Raw genomic sequence first — 27,384 nt, 5'->3', positions numbered from 1 at the left:
AGTACCCTAAACCAATGTCTTTTCCAGGGGCAGATCTAGGATTCTTTCCAAAGGGACGGGATCTGCCATTGATCCTGGTCTTGAAATGGGGATCCAACCTCAAAATGTATTATATTCAACCCTTTCTAGCTAAATGTCCGGACGAAAGGAGAGGTCTAACCCTCACCCCCACCCCCAACCCTCTGGATCCATCTCTAGTTTCAATGAATTACAAAACTGTTACGCTGGTTTGACTTTGAGTTCATAGAGAATTATGTTGGGACGTTTTGAAAGAGTTACAGGTATCACTCTTCCCCAAACGGTAGCGCGTAAGTCCGCATCCATTGTGGTGCTGACATGCTATCGATATGTTTCGCAAAAATAAGAGCAACTTTGCTATGTTTTCTTCCAATAACTGTCCATGAAAGTTTCATTAACAATACCATCCAGTGAAAGTTTCATTAGCAATAACACTAAAAGTTAGGTTTTATCAAATGAAAGGTGAAGTTAACGCACGCTGATTAATCTTCTGACTCTTATAAGCAATACAAAATATAAAGTTAGACAAACACGGACCCCTGGACACACCGCATGTGGGATCAAATGCCTAGGAGGAGTAAGCATCCTCTGTTGACGGGTCTCATCTGCCGTGAGTCCTTTTTCTGAACGGGTAAATTGAGTTATCCGTAGTCAAATTCAGTGTACCAAGAACGGCCTAACAATCGGTTTGAAACACCTCAAACGGCATTTGACGCAATGATAGGTTGTATTGACGAACTAGATCGTTATAACGACCATAACATTTGCGAAATGTTTACTTCGAGACTGTTGAAACCCAAGCACCACCAACCTGTTTGTCAGTAGCTTGCCGCAATTTAAAAACTGACCATATGCAGAATAAGCTCTTGCGTAACGAATCAGTTGAGAAATATAAAAACACCTTATGCAGGTGACAATGGGATATATTGCTACATAAATATGGAAGTTGACGATGGAGAAGCTGAAATTATCCCATTTGTCGTGCAGTTGAGTTGTCATTTTGCCTCCAATGTCTACTTTCAATAAGATATCTAGGTACGAAACAAAAGTGGACGACTTTGTAGTGTTTTGATCTAATGATAGGCTATATTGACAAAGTAGATGGCTACAACGACCAAAGCATTTGTTAAATGCAGACTTTAATGGAGACTGGTAGATATCGAAAGACGTTAAATAACATGCAGGGAAAATTTCATTAACAATAGCATCCAGTGAAAGTTTCATTAGCGGTAACATCTAGTGAAATTTTCATTAACAATATCATCAAATGACATGCTCATTAACAATAACAGCCAGTTACGGTTTCATAACAATAACACCTAGTAAAATTTTCATTAACAATAACATTCAGCAAAAGTTTCATTAACAATACCATCCAGTGAAGACTTCTTTAACAATAACAGTCAGTGACTGTTCCGTTAACAATAACATTAAGTGAAATTTTGATTAACAATACCATCAGTGAAGGTTGCATTAATGATAACATCTAGTGAAATTGCCATTAACAACAGCATCTAGTGAAATTGCCATTAACAATACCATCTAGTAAGTTACCATAAACATTAAAGTTAAGTGAAGGTATCGTTAACAGTAGCAATTAGTACATGTTTCATTGACCATAACATCCAGTGAAGGTTTGATTTACAATAACATCCAGTAAAGATCTCATTGCCAATGCATACTTCATTAACAATAATATCCAGTGAATATTTATTTAAAATTACAATTACATTCACTTAAAGGTCCATTAGCTAACAATCATGTGGAGATTCGGATTAAAATAGGTCCTCAGTATCCCTTGCTTGTCGTAAGAGGCGACTAAATGGGGCGGTCCTTCGGATGAGACCGCGACAACCGAGGCCCCGTGTCATAGCAGGTGTGGCGCGATAAAGATCCCTCCTTGATCAATGGAGATAAGCGCCGAGCATAGGCCTAAATTTTGCAGCCCTTCACCGGCAGTGGTGACGTCTCCATATGAGTGAAATATTCTCGAGAGGGGCGTTAAACAGTATTCAAGCAATCATTAGCTAACACCCAGTGAAAGTTTTATTATCAATAAAATCCAGTGAACATTTCATTAACAATAACATCAAGTGAGAATTTCATTTCAAAACCCAGTAAATATTTCATTAAATAGCATCCAGTGAAGGTTTTATTAACAAAAAAACATGAAGTGAAAGTTTCATTAAATAACATCCAGCGAAGATTTCTTTAACAATAACAGCCAGTGGAGGTTTCATTAAGAATAACATCCAGTGGAAATTTTCTTAGCAATAACATCCAGTGAAACTTTCATTAACAATAACGTACCCTGAAGGTTTAATTAACAATAACATCCAGTAAAGGTTTCATTACAACATTATCCAGTGAAGATTTTATTAAACAGCATCCAGTGATGGTGTCATTAACAATATCATTCAGTGATGTTTCATTAAGGGGACGTAGATGAATGTGCAATTCATAGAATTAAGGCAATTAGCTAGGTGGAGTGTTCGCCCCGCATGCAAAAGCTCTTAATTATAATCCCGGCCGCGACGGATCTAAATCGTTAAAACAGTTAGTGACAATTCCATCGCTGAACGCTCGCCATGAGGTGTGAATGTCAAGACGACCTTAAAAATGGATGTCCCGTATCACAGTAGGTGTTGCACGCTAAATAACCCTCACTGCTCAATGGCCGTGATTGCCGAACATAGATCTAGATTTGAAGATCTTCAACGGTATTGGTGACGTTCCCATATGAGTGGAAAAGTCTCGAGAGGGACGTTAAACACAATCAATCATCAATCCTGTGAACATTGCATGAGGGGGGGGGGGGGGGGAGGGGGTGGCAGTATATACACAACACGCATGTATATAGCTCTGAAATGAAGTAATTAGAAAAATTATTAAAAAAGCGAGTGTTATGGGCAAGTTAACTGAACCTTCAACAAAGGAATCCTGTTGTAATACATATAAGATAACACATCCTTGAATTCTGTATTTTCGACAGACATCTTACTGTCAATTTTATTGAAATTTTTCAATGATATGGTATTCCTATTCTTGATTTTACCAATGATTTGTCATACAAAATCATACCTTTTACGGTAAAAGTCAATGCGATTCTAAACAGATGTACCGACGCTATTTTCATTGCTAAAATTTGTTATAGACCTATATTTGTAAATGACTTAAAATTGGTATTAACAAAACACATAAATCCCGGATAGTTTGATGAATAATTATCTACATTAAAACAGTAATGCATGGTACAGGGGGTTTCAACAGTCTCGATTTAAGTCAGCATTTCGGAAATACATGACACTGTTTGGGTGCGGTACTTAACAATAAAATACTTTCTTTGTTGTTTCATCCGGTGATGAAGGTAGCTAGCAGAAGAATCAAAACCCGCGTAAACTGGCTATGTATTTTATTCCTGCAATGATTGCTACCTTCATCACCCGATAAAAGAAAGAGAAACATTTTATTGTTTTTATTCATATCTTTATGTTTTGATTTAAAATAAAAACTAGATTTAAGTACTAAAATAGCATATAGTTGACCCATTCGTGAGTTATAGAAATACTCATACCGTGGCCGTGTCAAACCTAAGATGTAAACAGGTTTGTGATATGTCCCTTCGTCAAACGCTAGTTAGTTAGAAGCGAGAATCACGGGGGGGGGTGTGGATATTACCTAAAAAGGTAGGCGTTGACACGTTGAAGAATCCCCACTGCACTGCGCTAATCTTTGTGGTACTTTCTATATATACCTTGCGACATCCCAATACAAGTTCTCACCGGGACATAAAACAAGCAAACTCTCTTCGTTCATATCGTCTATAACAACACGTATCTTAGGCCGTGGAAATCTTATTATAGTCGGTACCTTAGGTAAGATTCTTTAATGTACAGGTATTGTAAATACTCTGTGATTTTATTTCAAAACTTCAACATATCTAACTGTTCAACTTAGTTAGGTTTGTGCGAGTAAAAGATCTTTATGAAATAAGATCCTCCTCCCCAAATCAATCCCCATTTCAACATTATACAAATTATAAATCACTATTGCATACTTTACTTGATTTTCGTCATATACTTAATCGTCCTACTAATACGGTACTCCATTACATGAAAATGGTTTAGAAGTATCGTTTATTTTCAGCCCCCTCCCTGGGTTTGATCAGAATACTGCAACGTCAAGACCGCAGTGACGGACAAACAGGAACAATGAAAAAATGGCAACGTCACTCGGTAATGTATAAGACGTCTGTATTTTCATTTACATCAAACCCAGTGACGGATTGAGACATATATCTAACATTCTTCTCATTATACATTTCTGTATCTGTCGAACTTCCCAATGATCTGTAATATCAATCCTTTCAATGATGCTCTGATTGAGTATTGAAAGCTAAATATTGTAAAAAGGGTACTGAGACGTGCAGGAAAATACGTTTTCAGGGTATATAATTAATAGTTATTTAACTGGCGGTCGTCAATTAATTTGTACATAGTGGCTACAAAGTAAAAACAAATAATTTCATTCATACCGCTGAGTGTTTTTTTTTTACATTTAGAATAGTACGCAGGGATGTAGCATGGCTTTAAAAGTGTGGGAATTGTCGGAGGAAAAATTTGTATTATAGAATAAAATAACCTTTAAAAAGTGTTTGTCCAAACTCCATATTCCTAAATTAGACGAAAAAAGAAGAGGGCCCATTCGTCCTCAATTCATCAGTTTATTCATTGTTACATTCTAACACCCATTACTACCATCAACAGAGTGGGATGGGGCCAATCCGCCAATATATCTTATTTCACATGTGTAGATAATGTGAAGTAACGGAAAATGAACGTTGCCAAAAAGCGGATAGGCAGCATCCTGGTCCCGTGTCTGATATGCACATCTGGTGCATCAACATTGGTATCGTATACGTTTTACACGTCGATATATCAAGTACACATGAAGATTTTCTCCTGCGCGAATCTATCGACATTTGATACCATGAGCATTCATTAACTTTGTAAATGTACTGGGCAATCGACAGACAATAATGCTCGTAATTGTATACCGGGAACGCATACATATTAATGCATAGTGGAGAGGGAGATTATACCCATATTCTTTTGGAAAAGAGAGTTAAATAACTGTCGGTCGCCCTATAAATTATTTAGTGGCAGCCGCCAGTTAAATGAATGTCAGACCTATTGATTTTCGTAGACAAATCTTCACCACACCTCAAAGCCCCATGCACTGGCTGCACATGTCCCTTTAAATATGTTGTCGTTATCATAGTGTATTCACCTGTGCGATATATTTCATGTAAAGAGAGGGAGGGAGTACTTGTAATTGTTTATCTTATCCACAATACAGAATGGTGGTTAGATTGTTGACTGTTAAGACATTTCTTTGTAAATAATGTAGGATCATCTCCTTTATACACAAGTATAAGTGTCGGGCATTATCCAATTCACGTCCGTAGTAGAGGGTCCCCTGTTCTCTGATGACAACCGTTTTATTTATAGTCCCCCGTAACGTACACACCCATAACATCTGTGTTTACTGAACAAGTCGTACATATACTATTTTCCTTGTCCCGTAAAACATGCATGTGTGCTGTCAATAAAGTAATTCTAATTTTGTGTACCTAAGTCAAGTTAAATATATAATAGGTGTGTAACATAGAAGCTGTCGTAATACGTTATTCAGTATAAAAAAAACTATTGATAACACCAAAATATGAGAATGATAAACACCCGTAGAATGCCTGCTATAAATATGCATACCATATTTTTCTTCTTAGAAAGGCAGTGTCATTGTACATTAATGTTAATCACTAAACTCCATTCTGAGGAGGTTAAAAGGAACCATAAAACTTTGTAAGAAAACTTTAATGTCAAGGTATTTACTAGTTATTCAAAGTATGAATGGTTTTAACACAACCGAGCGATGTTTGTAGTATAATATCAATATATTATCATTTAAAATATGAATATTAATTATTTTGATCAAACAATATCTATCCCACATCTACCATTTGTTTTCTAATGAATGGAAGTATGGCGCGCCATATTACCGGTAGATACATCGATTTCTTCATATTGAATTTGGTATTTTGAGACAAAAATGTATATTGTCTGAATATGCACTGAGTTAACACTGTTGATTAATGTCAGAATTACTCTCTGAATATTCACTGCATTAACACTGCTAATTCATCTCAGAATTACTGTCTTAATATTCACTGAATGAACAGTTGAACGTAAGCCAAGTTATGAGTAGAATTGTTATGTAACACAGTGGTTTTCGTAATACGTTATTTAGTAAAAATATCTTTAGCATCAAATGATGAAATGTTAGACATACCCGTAAAACGCTTGCTATTAATATACATATTTCATTCCCCTTCTTAGAAAGGCAGTATCATTGTACAGAAACCTTAATCACTAAACTCCACGCTGGGGAGGTTAAAAGGAACTCTAACAGAAGTATGTTAGAAAACTTTAGTACCGAGGTTTTTATACAGTCAAACTATGAATGGTTTTGGTACTACAGACATATGTACTGTAATATTAGTATATTATCATTCAAAATATGATGAATATTCGAATTTTTATCAAACAGCATCTGCTTCACTTTTACCATTTGTTTCTAAAGGAACTAAAGTATCACGCGCCTGAAACATAAAATATAGAATTGCATTGTCTGAATATAGGATCATAAGTTAACACTGTCAATTCATGTCAGAATCACTGTCGTTGTGTAATTTGATTTTTGTCGAGTTCCCTGCGTGACAAATTTTCAACATATTAATTTTCTAATACTTCTCATCTTAAAATTTTATATCAATTATTAATTTGACGCGAAGCTTGTTGACAGAAAAATCATAAGTTGTAATAATCAACGCAAATGATAAGAGTATATTATAGTTTATAAAGTGAAATCATTGGAAAGCCTAACAAGCGAACAATCGCGGGAGTTCAGATCTGTTGAAAAACCGAAACAAGCTGTCCCCACGGAACATATCATTTCGTAGAAGCCCTCTGGATAAAAAGCCGGGTTTTATCCCTGGCTGCTAAACAACTCATTGACACTGACAGAGGAATGAATCTGAAAGTGCTGTAGTCTGAACTGAGAACAGTCCTGGGAAACGGACTGGGGGAGGAGGCCGTGAAAATGGTCAAGGAGCTACTTTCAAAGTATAAAAGTCGCACTGAGGACTGGGAGGACAAGGTGAAATTGAGCAATGTCAAGTAAGTAGCTTAAATTCACTTCTTAAATCTTCTACTTAAATATACAGCTTAAGCCTACAGCTTAAATCTACAGCTTAAATCTACAGCTTAAACCTACAGCTTAAATCTACAGCTTAAACCTGCAGATTAAAACTACAGCTTAAACCTACAGCTTAAATATACAGCTTAAACCTGCAACTTAAATCTATAGCTTAATCCTACAGATTGAAACTACAGCTTAAACCTACAGCGAGTGTTTACACTAGGTGGTGTCCAGCACGATGACCTACAAGTCAATAGTAATAAGTCAATATCCATCGTCTAAAAATCTTATAAGTACCCTATTAGATCAGGTACAAAGTGAATAAATGGTGATATTAAATGAGGGAGAGGTTAGATGTAAGAGAAATTGGATGTAGGGAGAAATCATCTGTAGGAGAAATTGGATGTAGGGAGAAATCATATGTAGGAGAAATTAGATGTAGGGAGAAATCATCTGTAGGAGAAATTAGATGTAGGAGAAATTAAATGTAGGGGAAATTAGATGTAGGGATAATTTATCTTTAGGAAAAATTAGATGTAGGAGAAATTACATGTAGGAAACAATAGATGTAGGGAGAAAGTAGATGTTGGAAATATTATATGTAGGATATATTAGATGTAGGAGAGATACGATTGTGAGAAATTAACATAATTTCTTTAAAAAAGGTAATTGCATAAATGGTTTTAATTGATTGTTAAAATCTTATACCAAACTTCATACAGAGATTTATATAAATCATTCGACATCGATAATTGAAATATTAAATTATGTCTGGATTAAACTAAACATACATAACGGGTGTTAAACGCAAACATCGTACTAAGGTATATTTACATCAATAGATAAAACTGAAAAAGCCGTTAATGACCTAAAACGAAATAAATCGACAGGTATGGGTCATATAAGGTCATTCTAAAACATTTTTGTCTAGAAGTCTTCTCACAAACAAATTGATGGTATAGGGGTTTCAACAGTCTCGATTGAAGTCAGCATTTCTCAAAGAACCAGAGCCACGAATAGCCAAAAATGGCCCTTAGTCAGAACATGATATTATTCTCCTGGACAGAAACCAAGAATATCTATTTTTCAAATATGTTATCCTTTTTCCGATATCTTTTCATTTTTATTTAGTTATTGACCTTCAAAGTACCCATTGTTTTGCCCAGATTGTTATTGACGTCGCAATTTTGCAACGTAACGTCACAATTTTACAACGTTTCATGTACTTTTACGTGAAAGTTTTCTAGGTATAAAAGTGAAACCAAAACACTACTCAGTGCAATTTAATTATGATATTGCAAATATTTAAATCTATCTATGTTAATTCTATATTAAAACACACACCTATATAGTATAATCGTACATCTCTTTCTCCTCTCTCTCTCTCTCTCTCTCTCTCTCTCTCTCTCTCTCTCTCTCTCTGTTTGTCTCCTTCGCTCTCTTTATATTTTTTTAAATTTTTATATATGAAACCATTCAACAGTTTTAAAGTAATATTAATTCAGTACCTCTTTACTTAGCTTTGTTATTTAAGTATGACATAAAGATAAACCCAATCCCAATATGTTAACTGTATAACCATTTATTACATATACCAATGCTTTTTTTTTGGGGGGGGGGGTTAAAATGTACACGAAAACACGGTGGGTCCAGCCGTTGACTTACGAATAAGATCTATTGACCTATGTGTGTGCGTTTTAATATTACATGTAGTTTATGTTGCATATTAATCACTTCTTTTAACAATCTTTTATAAGTTTGCGGATTTTTATTTTTATTATTTGTTTGGGGGTGTTATTATTATCCCGCATGTACATGTAATCACACCAAAAACAGTAATAGCCAGGTTTTGGACAGGGGCGTTATTTCAGACGCACTTTGCTACATGTACAACTTTGGACAGTGAGTAAACATTTTAATCCTATGTTCCACACTTTTATTTGTGTTTTGCTATATAGGGAGTTACGTTTATGATGTGTGTGTGTGTGGGGGGGGGGGGTAGGGAAACTGTTACAAAAGTAGCCGTACATGTACAGAATAACACATGAACATTTACTTTAGCCATATGGATATAATTCATTTTACATTAGGCTAAGAAAATGTTCACGTGAACTAATAATCCGGTAAAACATGTTCCATTTATCTAATTTCATTAGTTTCCTATCCGGATCATTTATTACAATAATATCGAGACCTGTGTGTATTTCAAAATGCCTTAATTATTATCATTAACTCCATAACATCTATGAAACGAATCCATTAATTAAAAAGTCTTATCCTGATACTCCTACATAGAATAGAACCAAACTCCCTCCTCGCATATTTTTGGTTAGTGTACAAACAAAATTAAGCGGATGCTATTTTCACATAAATAGAAACAAGAATTTTATCAATCAAGGGGTTAACACCATAAAATTTGCTTATTTTAACACTTTCACATTTCTTCCTGTCATTAGGTTTAGTCCTTATCTTACATAAAATGCATGAGGGAAACCTGTTTCCGTTATCAGACACTTCCTCCATGTTACAAACACTCAAACTAAATTAAGCAGGACAGGGGTTTAATAATGTGTTCAGTTCTTCCTTCTATAATGCTCAGTAATATTTTACTTAATTATTTAGGATAATATATTTAAAAAATAAATACATTAAGTTTTACTTCAGGAACGAGTGTGATTTATATGTTCACTTCTATTTTAATCAATATTAATGATATGTTATGAGATTGATCACTGTTCGTTATCTTCACCTTGCATCTTCTTCTTTCCATTTGTCTTTTTTATTTTGTTATAATATTTAAGGTTTTGAATATTTGCTGTTAAGACTGAATTTCCAATGATAAATATAATTGAAACAATGAAATATACACTATTTTCTTTAACATTCTTTTTACAATATTTTTTTTTCATTTTCGAATTGTAATTCTGTTTATCAATGAATTTCATTTAAAAGCAAAACAAGATCCATATTGCTAGGTATATTTTTCGTATTCATATTTGTATGTATTTCTATATATTGATTTCTGACGGATGAAATATGCAATGGACCGGAATAGCTGTGTGTCGAAATATAACAGTACCCGATGACGTATGTCCAAATCGGTTGTAACACGTAAACAACGGAACGAATGTTGTAGATCTGTAGCTCAGAAACTTGTAGCCTACAGTCTATCCTTTATAATGTTATGTGGACGCCTATTTTTTTTTCGGGTACCCATATATTACATTATAACTTTAGAAATCATTAAACAAGACGGGATAGGCCAATATATCTTCGCATCTAAGTAGCCTATCGCGTTGGGCACCCCTCGGTCCTCCAAGTCTTTTTATGTACTGCGACAGCGATTTCAATATGCTCATCAGTGCCAAGAAAACTGAATGCACGGAGATGAAACATGTGCAGCCAGATATTTCTTAAATTCAACGGACTTCAGATAATTAGAATATATATAGTGTGATAACGTATAAAGAACATGTGTGGAAGTAAAGGCGTGGCGCAGACGATGGGTGGATCTCGATTGCATCTGGAGTGGATTGGAGGACTTAGCTTCGTAATTGGTTGATCAAATAACTAAAACTGTTAACTATTGCAAGGTTTTTGTAACTATCCCTAACATGGTTACATGTATATTCAAGTTCATAAATTGAGCATATAATTTATTTGAAATTTTGAGGGCAAAATCGATTGATGTACATAGCCCGATTCCGACGATGGCGCGGATCCGGTTTTATTTCAATAATATTGTTTGAAATAATCATATTTTATTAACTTTGAATAATTACTGGTTTCGTAAAAAGACAATGGAACAATCCCCAAGTGTAATATTTAAATATTACGATTTGTATTAAACCTATAGTTTGGAAAAGTATTCGGATTTCGTGCATGGAATGTGAAATCCCGGTTATTTGCAGAACATAAACAGTAAAAATTCATTTATCCCCCAGGCCTCGATCTAAAAAAAACTCTTAACTTCTATGCAGTATGTAATATACTAATTTACAATTCATTAAGATTTATTGGATCGAGGCCTGGGGGATATACAAATTTTTGGTGGATATTGTTGGATATTATCAGCTTTTACAACAATAACACAACTGTTATGGGTTCTGTGTGTTATAATTTCTATATGCGTGAATTTTCGCGGAAGAAACACACTGGATTTACAAAGAAGAAGGTCTAAGCTATTTCATACCATGATAAAATATTTGAATGTAGATACTTTATTCTACTCAAAATCACAGTGCCATATGTGGGTATTCGTGGCTCTTGTTCTTTTATGGTTATTATAACGATCTATTTTGTAAATACAACCTATCATTGGGTCAAATGCTGTCTGGCCTGTTTCATACCGATTGTTAAGCCGTTCTTGGTACACTGATTTTCACTTCGGATGACTCCGTTTACCTGATCAGGATATAGGGCTCACGGTGGTTGTGACCCGTCGACAGGGGATGATCACTCCTCCTAGGGCACCTCATCGCACCTCTGGTGTGTCCAGGGGTTCGTGTTTACCCAACTATTTATTTTGTATTGCTTGTAGGAGTTATAACATTGATCCATGTTCGTTATCTTCACCTTTCATTCAAAACTTGATGAAGGACATTTGCTACAAACTTTAAATTAAGAAAAAAGAAAACAACAACAAAATAAATAAATAAACTAAATTTATGTTGCTATAAACAAATGGAATATAATCTACTGTGTTGAATGAAATTTATATTCTCATGATTTCTAAAGTAAGCTTAAAACAGTAGGGATAATTCGCATATTTATATAACAAAATTAAAAGGCACGATGAAGTTCTTTTCTTCTAAACTTCGAAAAACCCTTTAATATTAATGGAGTTATCATGGATTTGCTATTACAAGAAATTCCTCAGATTGTGACGTCAGACAAGTACTCTAAATATTGATTATGTACCAATAGAGTTTTCATTTTGGGTTGTATTTTATGTAATGTATTTTGCAATTGTTAGTACAGATAGTACAAAAATATAATATAATTTACAAAGGTTAATGAATAATGAACATTCCTAGAACGGTACTCACTGCATGCTTAAGTCAAGTGATTTGTCTGTAATTTGATTCTCGTTATTAAGTTGACAGATATACAAGGGTACTGCTGGATACCCAGGTAGCACAAAACGTTTTCATAACATTGTATTCCTGTTGTAAGGATGTTATCGGAAAACATTACTAACAAAACATTTTTATGTTATAATAACATTTTTTTTCAGTTGTAAAAACGCTATAAGCAAGCGTTTTTGACCAATGTTTTAAAATAATTTTGTCATCGTTTTAAAAACATTATTGAAAATGTTAGATCATCTTTCTTTTAAACATTTGAAGATACGTTTTCAAAACGTTTTAATAATGATTTTAAAAACATACTTAATATACTATGTTTTTCAAAAAGTGACCCAAATCAAAGTAGTGTTTTAAATATATTCTTTTGAAAATGATTTTTTTTTTAAATTACATAATATTAAAATGTTGCCAGCCAACACAAATATAACATTGCCTTACAATGTTGATAAAACATTTTTAAAACGTTACAGAAATACATATAACTTTAAAAAAACTATTCATACTTCAACTTAATTTGATTTATTTAATTGATACAACACTTTAAAAAAAATGTTTAACAAGACTCAACTGCAGTATATTGAATTATGATAATCATTTTGTAAGTTAAGGACAATGATTTCATGCTTCTAAATTACCGAAAGTCATCTTACATCAGTTTTAAAACATCTTTGATACAAAAAAAGAGTAAATGTCTATTTTTAACTTAACAATATTTTAAACAATGGAATTCATTTCATTTGCTTGTGGGTATGCATACTGTGCTCTGGGAATTAAATTCCCCCTTTCAATGTGTTTACGGAGAGTTATAATGGAATGACACAGCGGGATACTATGGCCAAGACTCATACAGCCGATCCTATAGTTATGCAATTTTCTCGCGATTTGATATGCTGTGTAGGTCAAAGTTTTGGAAAACCCAAGCCATTCTTGTTACACAGAGTCTGCGAGCTGGTGAACAGTCGGTTAAAGTGAGTATAATTTTGTAGTTAATATTAATTTATCCATAGATGAGAGTGCAAAGAAGAAACTGGTATAAGGAATTAAATTGGTTATGTGTATATCTATAAAGGGTACTGATTTAAGTATGATTAATTTAATAATTCGTCTTTTCATCCGTAAAATCCATATACTATACATTCATATTGTACTATAATTAAAACATGACATTCGTTTTAGATAAATGCCATGGCCTCTCTGCAGGGTGGATATAATGCATGAGAGATTAGCAGAGCAGTGATGAGATCTGTAATGACTAACAACTGCATGAGCCAGTTTAGTGGCACTGGACAGAAAGGGAAAATAGCCTTTATTGGAACACCCCTGTACAAATTCATTCTTTGTAAGTTTAAACAATACAAAATTGGTATATTAAATAAAAAATGATAATAAACTAAAACATATAAGTACATCACTTTTGTCCTCATGATTTCACTTCAATATATGTAGTACATGTCAATTTGATTGATGTTGTAATTCAACTGTTTTAAACACATGCATTGATTTAATATATAATTTTTACAATGAATTCCATTTCACATTTTTATAGCTTCTGCACGCAAAGCATCAAAGAAAACTGTTTCGTTTGCGACAATCAAACGAGAAGTTTTAGACGTCCTCAGATTCGCCCCATACCTTCCTGGAGGAACTAATTATGCTAAGGTATATATGAAGTTTGTCATCAGAAAAATACAGTAAAACATTGTTAAACCTTATGCTGGTCTGTTTATACAACTCTGTAGCATATCACTTGTTTCTTGTCTTCATCAGATGTTTGAATATACATAGTACATGCAGTTGTCCGCATAAATGAGTAATAATTTTGTAAATTTATGATTCATGTTCAAATCTTTCTTTTTCAGAAAAAAGGGGGAAAGAAGTCGATACAAATAGATGAATTTCCATCAGATTCGGAATAATTAATATTATATGGACTGATTTTTCCAAAAATACAAATTTTATTTGCAAAGAGGACTTTTGTTTATTTTATTTTATTACGGTTCAGGTTTTTAAACATATTCACGGTATATAAAAACATTGGTGAAAGGGTTTGAAAACATTTATCAAAATTGTTGGATGAATGTATCTTGTAAAATTGAATTATCTTGTAAAATTGAATTTTAAATGCTCTCAGATGGTTTCTATAAATGTTCTTAAAACGTTTCTTCTAAATGTTTTCAAATGGTTTCTATAAATGTTCTTAAAACGTTTCTTCTAAATGTTCTCAAATGGTTTCTTAGAAATGTTCTCAAAACGTTTCTTCTAAATATTATGAAAACGTTTCTTAGGAATATTTACAAAACATTGCAGTACAATATTTTCAAAATATGTTATGCCAACGTTCAAAAAACCATACAAATCACGTTATAATAACGTTTTAGAAAATGTTTTCATAACATTTTCACAATGTTTTTACAACATTTTAATAACGTTGTTGTGCTACCTAGGTAAAGGTAATGGTTTCTATAACCTGATGATCTTATGCTGGAATACGGGTCAGGAAAGCTCCATACACGACCACCCTAACGCACACTGCTTTATGAAGATCTTACAGGGGTAGGTAGACGAGGAATTGTACAAAAACCGGAAGTGACGTCAGGTCAGGATTGTTGTCGATGTAGAATGGAGAAAATAGATGACGAAATATATAAACTCAACGACGTGACACGTGTCACAGGTGGGTATTTGGGTACAAACTTAATAGACAAAAAACGATTGTCAATCAGCATACCAAGGTACTGAGGGGAAAAAAATAATGATTTCATCTAATAGTGATTTTTTGTCTCAAACTGCTACTTTATTATTCAGATGAAGACGGTTTCCATCGAGTCAGAAACAAAAGTCACGTAGACGAAGTAATCACCTTTCATTTATATTCCCCGTCATTCTCCACGTACCGGAAGTTTGATGACGACACAAGTAAACCGACAGAGGTTCCAATTGGATTTGATCAAGATTTTAGGGAGGAGTGCTGTGCCCGTTCCTGTCGTTAATTTGTGACATATCAGATGATCTGAGTTGTTTAGGTTGTAAAGACATTGATTCACAATTTCACCAAAACAGTGATTTTGAAAGGATTATTTGCATACAAATGATATTTGGATACAATCCCCATTTCAAATTTTAATTTCTAGTCACAAATAATTTCTTTATTCTCTGCATGCATCTCTCTTTATAGACTCACTTAAAATTTTAAAAGCGTCTGTTCACAAGCTCTTTGTTATAAACATATCACTACATCTGTTTTTGCGTTTATTTTACACATCATGTTGAAGCATACGTAACGCTATATATGCCATGATATGTAATGTTTCTATTGTTAGAAATAACAAATAAAGACGTTAACTTTAATCTTACATTATTTATCATCTTTGGTACATTTCATGTCTTCCATCCATATACCCCTGGGTACGTATAACAAATCTGCAATTCCGTATACCAGAAACAGAGGCGTGCAATTAATTCAAATATGGTACATTCATTAATTTGGGTGTCATATTACAAAATGTGTAAATGAATTTACCTCAAATTTTGTAGGCAAAGGTATTTTGGTCAATTTTTCAAACGATTGATTTATAATGCGCACTTTGTAAAGTTCCATTTTTTTATGTTTTAGCGCACAAGTTGTAATCTAAGTGCAATTTTTTTTAAAAATGACATTACTCCTGATATGCTCGTTTGTGAAATCGTTGGTTTTATGTATCAGGACAAATATTCATAATCCGACGTAATTGGACATATTGGGGTTTGTGGTGAAAACGAGATCTTTATTGTCTGATAATACTGATAATACAGTAAAATAGAAAATTAGTCTAAATTTAAAGAATTATTAGTATGCAGGTATGTTATTGACAGATACATGAATGTTACAAGAGTTTAAAAGTCAGCAGTTTGTCGTTGCAGATTTTATGTTTGTTATAATGATATTTGTAAATACAAACTGTCGAATGCTGACTAATGCGCTTCATACTAGTTGTTAAACCGTTCTTCATATACTGATTTTGAATACGAGTTACTCTGATCAAGACGGAAGGCTCACTGTGAGTGTGACCGATCAACAGGAGATGTCTATGCCCACTAGACACCTAAGTTGTGTCCAGGGGTCGTGTTTGCTCTTCTGTTAATTTTGTATTCTTAATGAGGCTTGATATTCATCACTGTTTGTTTACTTCACTTTTATTCTCATAACCGTAAAACAGTGTATACAATATACTGATGTAAGAAGTGTACAAGATATGTACTGAATAGAAAAATATCATATCCGTGTTGAGGAGATACTAAGTAATATAATAGTAGGAACGCAGATAGATGAACGGTGAAGATAATGAACAGTGGTCATTCTCTTAACTCCTATAAGAAATACAAAATAAAGAGCTGGGGAAACAGGGACGCCTGAATATTCCAGAGGTGGGATCAGGTGCATAGGAGGAATGAGCATCCCTCTAGCTTGTAATTTCTTTTTTTTAAACAGTTCAATCCTTTTTTGTTATCTAAGAAGTAATAACACATCGTCATATTCATTTATCGTGTAATTAATGGAAATATGTATAGTGTACATCAGTGATGTATCAATGTTTGTTAGATGTTTAACCGGTTATCTCAGTAGCTAATGGTCTTTCTCGTTATATAAGATGGATTTTGAAATTAGTTTTGATTCCCGACAATGGCTGCTCTAGCATTAATTTAAACAATATTTAATTATGGTAATCCATGGCTCTAGCGTTAATACTAACTCCAGTACACAAAACATAGACGGTATTCTTTATTGACCTGTACTTCTCAAGTAAAATCCGGATATTTCAGAATAGTAAACATACTTCTATACTGCGTATACAAAATACGCTGTAAAGGGCTACATATACATCTATAAAAATAGCAATTTAGAGCGCATTCTGTTTAGGCACTATAAAAATCCCATATAATTGTATAACTACCAAAAAGCTTAAATCCAAAATTCCTAGCACCTATACCTTCCTAACTTTAGTCAACGCATACCACAAACCTTTAAATTGGTAAAACAAAGAATACAGTGTTTTGTTAACGTTAAACATTGCTTGATTAATTTCTAAATATACTTCTGATGAATATAATGATTAATCAGTAATAATTCTTGTGTAACTAAATTTAGGACTGACGTTTTCAAACGGGTGTTGTTTACCAAATATATGCTGTACCAAAACTGAAAGTAGGAATTCGTATGAAATAGCAACATTCCTGGAATTGAAACGTTGTCTTATGTAGAACTGAATATAAGAGGTTGAACAAAATAACAATAGTGTAAATTACAACCTATAATAGTATATTTCACATTCCATGTCAAGAAATCATTTTTTGTATACTGGTGGCAGTTTTGTTAACCTGAAATGACTTCATGATTTATTTTGTAAACAAATAGTTCCATATGAAGTTGATGACACGTACCCTTAACTGCATGTGTTGTATTCAATTATCGTCCCTATTCTTTGCACGTTAGTATAGTAACGTTTTCACATCGCCCTCTCTCCCTCGCACTCTTTGTATTCCTTATACACAAGGTGGGAACATTCGGAGGTTTTGCTTCTTTCCTCGGTCTTGAGTATTCATACAATAAACTGCTATTACTAGAGCGACTTCCAGCATACACAGAATTTCGCGTAAATGTATATTCAAGCATTATCGTAAGAATCAACTCTATATTTTCTGAAATGTAACATATTTGAATTCATCTTTTTGTTTTCCTAATCGACCAAGTAATTATGCAAACATTGGAGTAGTTTATGTTTGCATTACCCACAAGGTAAAAATAGAAATATAATTTAATAATACGAATTTTAGAAAGCTCAGAATTATTCTTTAAAAATTAGAAATTAAAACATTTGTATAAGAATTTACAAAGCAGTTTACAAAAAAAAAAAAAAAAAGAAATGCCGGCACTGATAGATGTATTAGCGAGCAGTAATACCTATGGGTGGAGAATGAAAAGAACACGCGTGGTTTATATCCCCCGTGACAAAACGTCATTAATGTACAGGTACATGTATATACACGAAATAATGGGTGTGCTTACCACAGGGAGTGTGGTATGTATAAACAACGTTAACTTTTTATCTTATTAAATCAATAAGTTGAATACATTGTGTTTGATTTATCATGTTTAACTGACACTTAGTGACCGCAGCACTCCAATACGAAAAAGGGATGACCTCTGGTAGTTCATTTCTAAGCTAAATACTTGTATAAATTAGCATTTGAATTAATAATCAGATGACTTTTAATTCCATTCAACCATATATTCTGTGTTAGCCTTTTAGCTATTTCATATATTATGAAATAAATATGTTGGTTCCTCTTACTATGGCTCGTAAACTTCACCTTAGTTTACATTGATTGTGTTTCAATCTTTCTTTCCCGTTGTATCTCTTCAGTTTCAGCCCTAATCCGCAGGATATCGGTAAATGTATGAACTTTCACATAGATTGATCCCCAATAAGACAAACTTTTCTTTTCCACAACGAACTCATATGATTTCAAATGTGATGTGATACATAAATGCATATTGTACCAGGTGTAGAACTAAATTCAAATTTAATTATCCTAAACACATCTAGATCGACTAAAAGCACGTTCGATTTAAAAAATTAAAAAGTGATATATGTATGTGGGGGGGGTGTTCAAAAATATATCATATTTTACAATGTTGTTTTCGGGGGAGGGGTTACCTTACAAGATATTGTCTTAAGGTATCAGCCAGAATAAATGAATATAATTTGAAATTTTGAAATAGGTTCAATTATAATTCAAGTTTTGTTTTTGCATGTTTATCATTTTTTCTTCATTTGTGAAACAACATACTGTCACAATCGGGGCGGGGGAGGGGGTGATTGTTTAATCATATGGTGTAGACATTGTTCAATCACATAGTGTAGGTATTGTTCAATCACACACAGTGTAGGCATTGTTCTATCACATATGATGTAGGTATTGCTCAATCACACACAATGCAGACATTATTTAATCACACACGGTTTAAGACAGTGTTTAATCACACGTAATGTAGGCATTGATTAATCACACACGGTATATACATTGTTGAATTGCATACGGTGTAGACATTTTTCTATCAAACGGTGTAAGCTTTGTTCTATCAAACGGTGTAAACATTGTTCTATCATACACGGTGTAGGCATTGTTCTATCATACACAGTGTAGGCTTTGTTTAATTACACACGGTGTAGACATTGCTCTATCAAACGGTGGGAGCAGTATTCTCTCAAACAGTGCAGGCATTGTTTAACCACGGTGTAGGTATTGTTCAATAACACGGGGTAGGCATTGTTTTATCACATGCTGTAGGCATATTTCTATCACACACTGTAGGCATTGTTCTATCGCACAATGTGTAGGCAATGTTCTATCGCACACGGTGTAGGCATTGTTTAATTACACACGGTGTAGACATTACCTAATCAAACGGTGTAAGCAGTATTCCCTCGAACGGTGTAGGCATTGTTCTATTACAGTGTAGCAATTGTTCTATCACATGGTGTAGGCATTGTTTAATCACACAGTGTAGCATTGTTCTATCACACTGTGTAGGCATCGTTCTATCACATGGTGTAGGCACTGTTCAATCACACGGTGTCAGCATTGTTCAATCACTCGGTGCAGGCATTGTCTAACCGCACGGTGTAGGCATTGTTCTATCACATGGTGTAAGCAATGGTTAACCACACGATGTAGACAATGTTCAAACACGTGTAGGCATTGTTCATAACCCAGTGTAGGTATTCTTTAACCACACGGTGTAGGCATTGGTTAATCACATGGTGTAGGCATTGTTCTGTCACTCGGTGTAGGCATTGTTCAATCACACAGGGTGTAGACATTGTTCTATCACACACGAAATAAACATTATGAAGTAAAACATTAATTCTATCTTGCATTTTAAAACATTAGTGCTCAAAAACTGTTTTATTCATAACTTTTACATGTCATTACATACAAATATATTTGACACAAAATCAGAAATAACACGTCTGCTGAATCACACATTGAACAATCCCTATATCGTCTGGTTATTCTGATATATCACAAACTGCGTTTATTATTGTATTAATCATGCGTTATCCATTGGTGTAAATGTTCTCTTATGAATTTTGCCAATATATTTAACATAATCCGGAGGAATATGAGAAGTGGGACGTAGAATCACCTCTTCAAATCTTTCTGCATATCCCCACGCATTTGACTCAGGACGAATATGATTTATTCGAATGCTGGTATCCGTCAGATCTATGATTTGAACCTCGCTCCTAAGCTCCTTAAGTTTTGTGATATTGATCTTCACAACATCACGTATCCGACTGGATTCGTTCGTAATTCCCCCAAGTTTTCTAATACCATAAAGAGTTTTACAGCAGGAAATATACCTAGATTGTATTCCTTTACTGCCGTTCGCAACATGCTCCTGAATGCTTATTCTGGAAGCAATATTTTTCGGATGAAGACCACCCGTATAACCTTCTCCAAAGCGAAGTATCCTATAAACATATTCATCCTGTTCTGCATCTGTTTGAGCATTGTCAAGCTGTGTTGACGTACCAGAAATATCAAGACCATTGTTATCGTTGCTAGCAGTCGCCTCTACAAGCTGCTCAAGATGTATTTCAGCTTTTATACCAGATATTTCTGATATATTTGCAATCGTTCCTCTATCGTCTGGCGTGAATTTTCTAGAATAAAGTAATGATGCATTCTCTCTCCCCTGGTTGAGAAACAAATCGCTTACTACATAAGCATTCTCATCGCGCAAGTCCGTATCGTCGCGCAGTACTGGGATCTCAACCGATACGAACTTTTCTTTGGACTTTTCTGAAGAAGATCCATCTTTGTCAGGTTTATAATGTTTATATAATGATGAACAAGCTGGGACTTCCCCCTCTAATGATTCCCCGTCTTCCCTACTCTCTTCGTTGGGAGGTTTTCCGGTAATAGGCGCCAATGATTCATGAACTCTTTTCTTTGAACTACTACGGGCCTGTGATTGATGCTCTGTAGTAGATGTCGATATTGTTCCACTTTCTTCTCCCCGTCTTTTTCGTCTTGGTCTCTTTGTTTGGGCTTCACTCTCCTCTGCATCAGCTCCTGTTTTATAGGATGTTTAAAACTTGTATTAGCATATTCAGAAAGTAATTTCAAAGACAACTTTAATTTAGATATTAGTATATGTACGTATAGGGGTGCAGAAAAATTCCGGTATTAGAAACAGTCGTACTGTGTACGTCAGATTCGATTGGAAAAAAACCCGGAAACCTCGAGTCACAATAGGTTGTTTGTTTTACGTCCCGTCAATATTTCTTTTTCACTGATGTTGAGATGTCACCAACTGTAGATGAAGTACCAAAATTTAGGCAGTAACGTTCAGGACTGTACAAGTGAGGGATCTCTAACGTACTGAAACTCGGTTCGAAACGTATCGTCCGCTTTTAAGTTTTGTCCGAAAGGCCCGTTTAATTGTGGAGCGTTTTGTCAAATGAGCCGCCTTTACCTATATTTATCTCTTTGGTTTGGCGCGACCATGGTACGAGCAGGGTTTAAACTCCTGTAAGTGTCATGTAAAGTGTTGTACTTCTCGAATTATATGTAAAACTACTGACGAGCAAAGTCAAAATCAAGCAAAAGGGGACTTCGTCATCATGTGATATATGAGTTTTGTTTCATAAATGTTGCCTAACATTCATTGATTCTAAAGCATTTGTTTGTAGAAGAAAGCGGAACAATGTTTTACGGAACCGAAGACATGATTTAAAGTGAAGTTTGCAATAGACAGAAATATTTTCAGGAAAGGCATCTGTCAGACATGCATAATTCCTCTACAATTCCATTTTGATAAGCAAGGAGATGGTCTAATGTCCCCTGAGACGATAAAGAATGCAATCTCTGTAATTATGAAAATCAAAAATTAGGCGACGAATAGGTTTTGAAAACTACTTACATACTTAACTTTTATAAAAGGTCAACTGTTTTAAAAATATCACGATTAATTCCCTACAAAGAACTTCACTTTGAAATAATAAATGAAGTGGTCATCCATTCAGGTTTAGTACCAAACTGTATAGTGTAATTGTGTTTTATGAAGTGGCGTACTTTTACAAGCAACGGCTGGCTTGTAGAATCTAAAGAGATCAACTCCAACTACAGAAATAATACCGAAATAAATATACACGCTGCTTAAGTAAAATCACTAAACCAGCTATTATATTTATTGATTCAGTATTATAAGCATTATGCTTTTTACATTTGTTCGACACTTTCGCAATGCACTACTCGATTTCAGATATTTATTAAGTGAAATGTCTCGATTTTCAAACATTATTTTGTTAACTGAAAACTGACAAATGAATAAACGGACCAAGAAATTGCCATTAAACGAAATAATGGTTTTAAAGCGACATGGGCATGCTTTCATCTGATAATTAATTTTTTTACAATTTCAATGTGTATAATGTTTAACAAGGGTATTTAAATGCTCAGCAAAAAATTGTATATCATTTCTTGAGTTACAAATGAGATAGAGCATGATGTTTAAACAAGGTCCGCGACATGGTTTTGCTTACATATATATGGCTTACATACGTATGGCTTAATAGAAAACAGAATGTTAAAAATATGAGCTGTACCAAACTCTACAAACTGTATAACTGTGTTCAGAAATATCTTGTAAATTGAAAAAGAAATATGCTTTAAACAGAACGTTTACTAGTATATTTAACCTATGTAAACAACAGATATAGCACGAGCCTTGTTTACATATCAAAGAATTTTGATTTATGTATATCTCATGTATTTTGACAACTGGTATTCGAAGTTTTACTAACCATTAGAAATGCCTTCATTAGGCACTCTAAACATTAAAAATGGAAAGAAAGTGAGATTTGAATTTTTCAGCTCAAATCGTATGCACGTCCTTGTCAGCTTCACTGTATATCGTAAGTGTTCCACGGAGCACCCACATTAAGTTGACAAATTCACATTTCTAAATAATGGGTTATCAGTCCTCAGCTCTCAAAAGTTATCTATATATCACATCTTGAGTTTCTGGCACATCCAGGGACAAAGTGACCCCTACTCATACACACATACCTTTGTATAGCAGCTTTATACTAAACTTAAATTCTCGGGGTAGGCTTATCGAAATATTTTTCCATAGTCACCTAATTTTGAAAACAATGCTACATTCTTGCTCTCCTTTCTTTCGTGTTGAAACTCTAGGCCTCAATGTTAAGATCATCTTCACAAGTCAAGGGTTATTGATTCGTTACCTTGCACTAACCCTTGACATCAGTCGCTATTTAAAAGTTGGGCTCGAGAAGAAGGATGACGCAATATGCTAAAATTAATCAGCCAATTGGATTTCTTGTTTCAGATGAAAGTTTGGTAAGGGAATAAACAGAAAGTAAAAATTGGCGTCCGTTGACGAAAAGATATGTGAAAAACATCAAATCGATCATTTGACCGAAAACCAAAAGCTTTCGATATCATGTATCAGAGAAGGAAAATATGTTTTTATTGGGACTAAACCCGGCAGTGGTAAATCGCTATCTTACGAAGTTGTTCCTATTTTTTGGACAATTTGTTTAATCATAGTCGACAAACGTACTTCGACAATCCATCATTTTCATACGGCTCATACCCCAAAACCTCGTCTAATTGTTTCTTCAAGCAAAACGAACTCCCGAAAATCAATCGACGGTATCTGTCTTGTACTAATTGGCCACAAATTCTACACCATAATGCCGTCGCCATGCGTGTTTCCTGTTTAGTTTTGTTTTCGACCGATTATGAAAGCCGTTGTCTGATTGGTTTGCAGCTTCAGGCTGCAAACCAATCATATGCTTCTTCTCGAGCCCAACTTTTAAATAGCGACTGATGTCAAGGGTTAGTGCGAGGTAACGAATCAATAACCCTTGACTTGTGAAGATGTGTTAAGATAATCAACACGTGAAGTGTATATGTACATTCATGAATATCAATACGTACACTGTAAAATCAACAATATTTGTGGTCACCTATTTTTTTTCTTAATGTAGTGTTACCCTATTTCCACGAATTTATGACACTCCAATGTTGAACTACATATACACATAAATACCTTGCAAAGTTTAACTCAGAGAGGCAGATCTAGAAAAATGAGTTTAAATAGCCTGAAACAGGAAAATCCAGTCCCATGGACATCTGTTCCTCCCTGATATTGTGGCATATACTGTATATTATCGATATGGTCGCTTGTCATTTTCTTGTTCAGAATGCCGTACTATGCGAGGGCCTGTGTTAGAATGGGTCCTCAGTACCCCTTGCTTGTCACAACAGACGGTTAACTGGGATGATTCATTGTATGGGACAAGAAAAGGGGGGGCACCGTGTCACAGCACATGTGAAATGAAAAAGATCCGTCCCGGTTCAAAGGCCATACGCGCCGAACGCAGGCCTGAATTTTGCAACCCTTTAACCGCAATGGGCATGCATCCATATGAGTGAAAAGGAGTCCCCAGTGGGAAGTTAAGAATATATTACTGTTCAAGGCCGCAATGTCTTTTAATTTTGCAACTAATACTCTCAAAGTTTCCACATTTGCAATTGACCCCTTCAAATTGTAAAATACCACTGTAGATTGTAAAAGTAAACCTCTTTGTAAAACTCTAACATTCACTATTGTTTATGTACCGTAACATGTATTTATAAACAAATTTCATGTGATTAATTATGTTATTTTTGGCCTCATGTTTATTGGCGTGTGAAATTAAATAACATGACTAATTTAACTAACCGTGACTCCTAAAAGAAATACAAAATAGAGGGTTGGGTAAATACGGTTCCTGGATATACCAGAAGTGATACCAGTTGTCTGGAAGGAGAAAAATCCCCTGTCAACCCATCACTTTCGCCGTCAGTCCTATATCTTGATCAGGTAAACGGAGTAACCCGTAGTCAAAATCAATGTCACAGGAACGGCATAACAATAGCTTTGAAACACGCCATGCATCATTTGACCCAATGAAAGGTTGTATTGGCAAAATAAATCACTGAAATCACCATATAATTTGCGAAATACTGACTTTAGATTAAATAGGTTGTATGTTATGAAATGTGACAAACAGTACCAGATAACCAATAAATAATTTCATACATTCAAAACACTAGCAAGACTCCTTTTCTGCCATGCATTATCATCCCTTTCACTTATGTTGAAGGAAAAGGCGACTGTGCACATGCATGTGTGTCTTTGGGGATGAATCTGTGCGTGCTTAATGATAAAATAATGTATTGGGTTCACTTTTTATCAAATATTTCAGATGACCCGCTTTGTGGTGTTCTTTTTAGATCTATAACGTAATGCTTTCTTCAGGGAACTGTGGTTAACAGTATGCATCTTATAAAGAATACCTATTGGACAATAGTAGAAACATAGACATCTGGAATCACTAGAGAAGTATCAAGTGGTTAGGCGGAGAAAACACGTATTGTAGACCGACCATTCTCACCGTAAGTCTGGAGTAGGCAGGTGAACCAATCCCGATTATGTGAGGAACAGCCGAACAATATTTGTGCGTATATAATACAGAGATCAAAACCAGACCAAAATCTCTATTTTGAAGAAGTATGTGAAGGAACTCTGGACAGAGAAATATGTATATAACAACCATAAATTAATGGATTATAAGTAGGAAAAATGACTCACATTGTTCTATCTTAATCAATTAAATGAGGTTATTCCGTGATCTATTTCTACCAATATCGATTTGGCATGTCTCTACTTAACTGAATATCCATTACATCGATGTTAAGTTATTTACTGAAGCATATATCACTGTTCAATTTCTTCTGTACTTACTTTGTCGTTTGGATCTTAAGTTATAATGGGAACAAATCCTCTCTGCCATAATCCTGGTATCAATACGGCGGAAATATAGCAGTATAAGAAACAAATGTCTCGCTTTCAAGACAAAGATCAAATAAAACCTTGACTTCAATTGGTAAATATCTTTACTTTAAAACGAAACTAGAAATTCTTGGAAGTAGACTTCAATTCGCAATGTTCAAACAATTAAAGTACCGACATTTTCTGAAAACTATCAAAGATTTAAATGTCTGAGCCTCTTGTAGAGATCTTTACCAGTGGTCAAATGTAAATTATGTATTATGTGATTATTGTGAAACTTTTCCAATCCCAAAAATAATTTTACAGTTGGCCTATGATTTCTACTTTTACAAGGCATAATTTACTACAAAACCTCTACATTGTTGTAGCCTTCAAACCGATATAGACATATTGTCTACTAACAATTTTAATTTCTAAGTCAATGTGGTATATCCCAGTAAACTCGAAACTGAATCCACATTAATTTTCAATTATTTTCATGTTTAGCTGTTTTCCTGAACATCTTCACCTTCTAGGTTAATGGCAAAGTAATAACTTATCTTAATCACAGACGGAGTGATTTCGGGTTTTTAATGTTCAACGTACAACATTCATGCAGCAATATTCCATTACCACCTGCATATAGTATATGTGTCTCCCAACTGATTCGATACTCGAGAGTATGTTTTACACGTATACATTTCTTGATCTTTTGATCGACACAGGGTACTAACAAATAAGTTGATGTTACAGGGATTTGATCATTCTCTTTTAAAGTCAATATTTTGCAAATTGTAGGGTGTACTTATCATCACATTCGCAAATACTACGTGTCATCATGTGAAATAATTTCTGACTCGTTCGATATAAATTGTTTGGCTGTATTTCGATATTGAAATTGAGTACAGATTAATCCGTTTGCTAGATCGATATATAGGCTCGTTACCAGTGTGACTGGTACATGCAAATAGGGGATACTAGCTCCGCCTAGATATCTGGTCTCACCTCTGGTGTTTCCGGATGTATGTGTTTTCCCACTTTTCGATTGTGTAATCTGTATATGATTCATGTGATTTAGAGATCAATCATTGTTCAATCACGGTTTTCATCAACTATAGATCCTTG

At 34.4% G+C, this 27,384-nt stretch overlaps 1 protein-coding gene and 1 pseudogene across 1 annotated transcript; one reads left to right on the top strand and one right to left on the bottom strand.

The window, feature by feature from the left end:
* The first annotated feature begins 253 nt into the window (after positions 1-253).
* LOC130049602 (cysteine dioxygenase-like) lies at positions 254-15,364 on the top strand (annotated as a pseudogene).
* Positions 15,365-20,302: 4,938 nt separating this feature from the next.
* Positions 20,303-26,376, bottom strand: LOC125662161 (uncharacterized). Its single transcript, XM_048894335.2, has 2 exons — positions 26,233-26,376; positions 20,303-21,485 (listed from the first exon to the last, which is right to left on the bottom strand). The coding sequence occupies exons 1-2, from the start codon at positions 26,279-26,281 to the stop codon at positions 20,458-20,460; spliced, it is 1,077 nt and encodes a 358-aa protein (XP_048750292.2). The 5' UTR covers positions 26,282-26,376; the 3' UTR covers positions 20,303-20,457.
* Between the last annotated feature and the right edge of the window lie 1,008 nt (positions 26,377-27,384).

The sequence above is a fragment of the Ostrea edulis genome, chromosome 8 (genome assembly GCF_947568905.1).
Source record: "Ostrea edulis chromosome 8, xbOstEdul1.1, whole genome shotgun sequence".
In the NCBI taxonomy this organism is placed as follows: domain Eukaryota; kingdom Metazoa; phylum Mollusca; class Bivalvia; order Ostreida; family Ostreidae; genus Ostrea; species Ostrea edulis.
The sequence above is the reverse complement of the archived record's forward strand: the minus strand, read 5'-3'. Positions and strand labels throughout refer to the sequence as shown.

Bases quoted from the DNA above. Each gene is read 5' to 3' on its own strand.
- LOC125662161 (XM_048894335.2), bottom strand. From the start codon at position 26,281: ATGGCAGAGAGGATTTGTTCCCATTATAACTTAAGATCCAAACGACAA. The intron at 21,486-26,232 runs GTAAGTACAGAA...CCTATAAAACAG, and splicing joins CTTAAGATCCAAACGACAAA to GAGCTGATGCAGAGGAGAGT.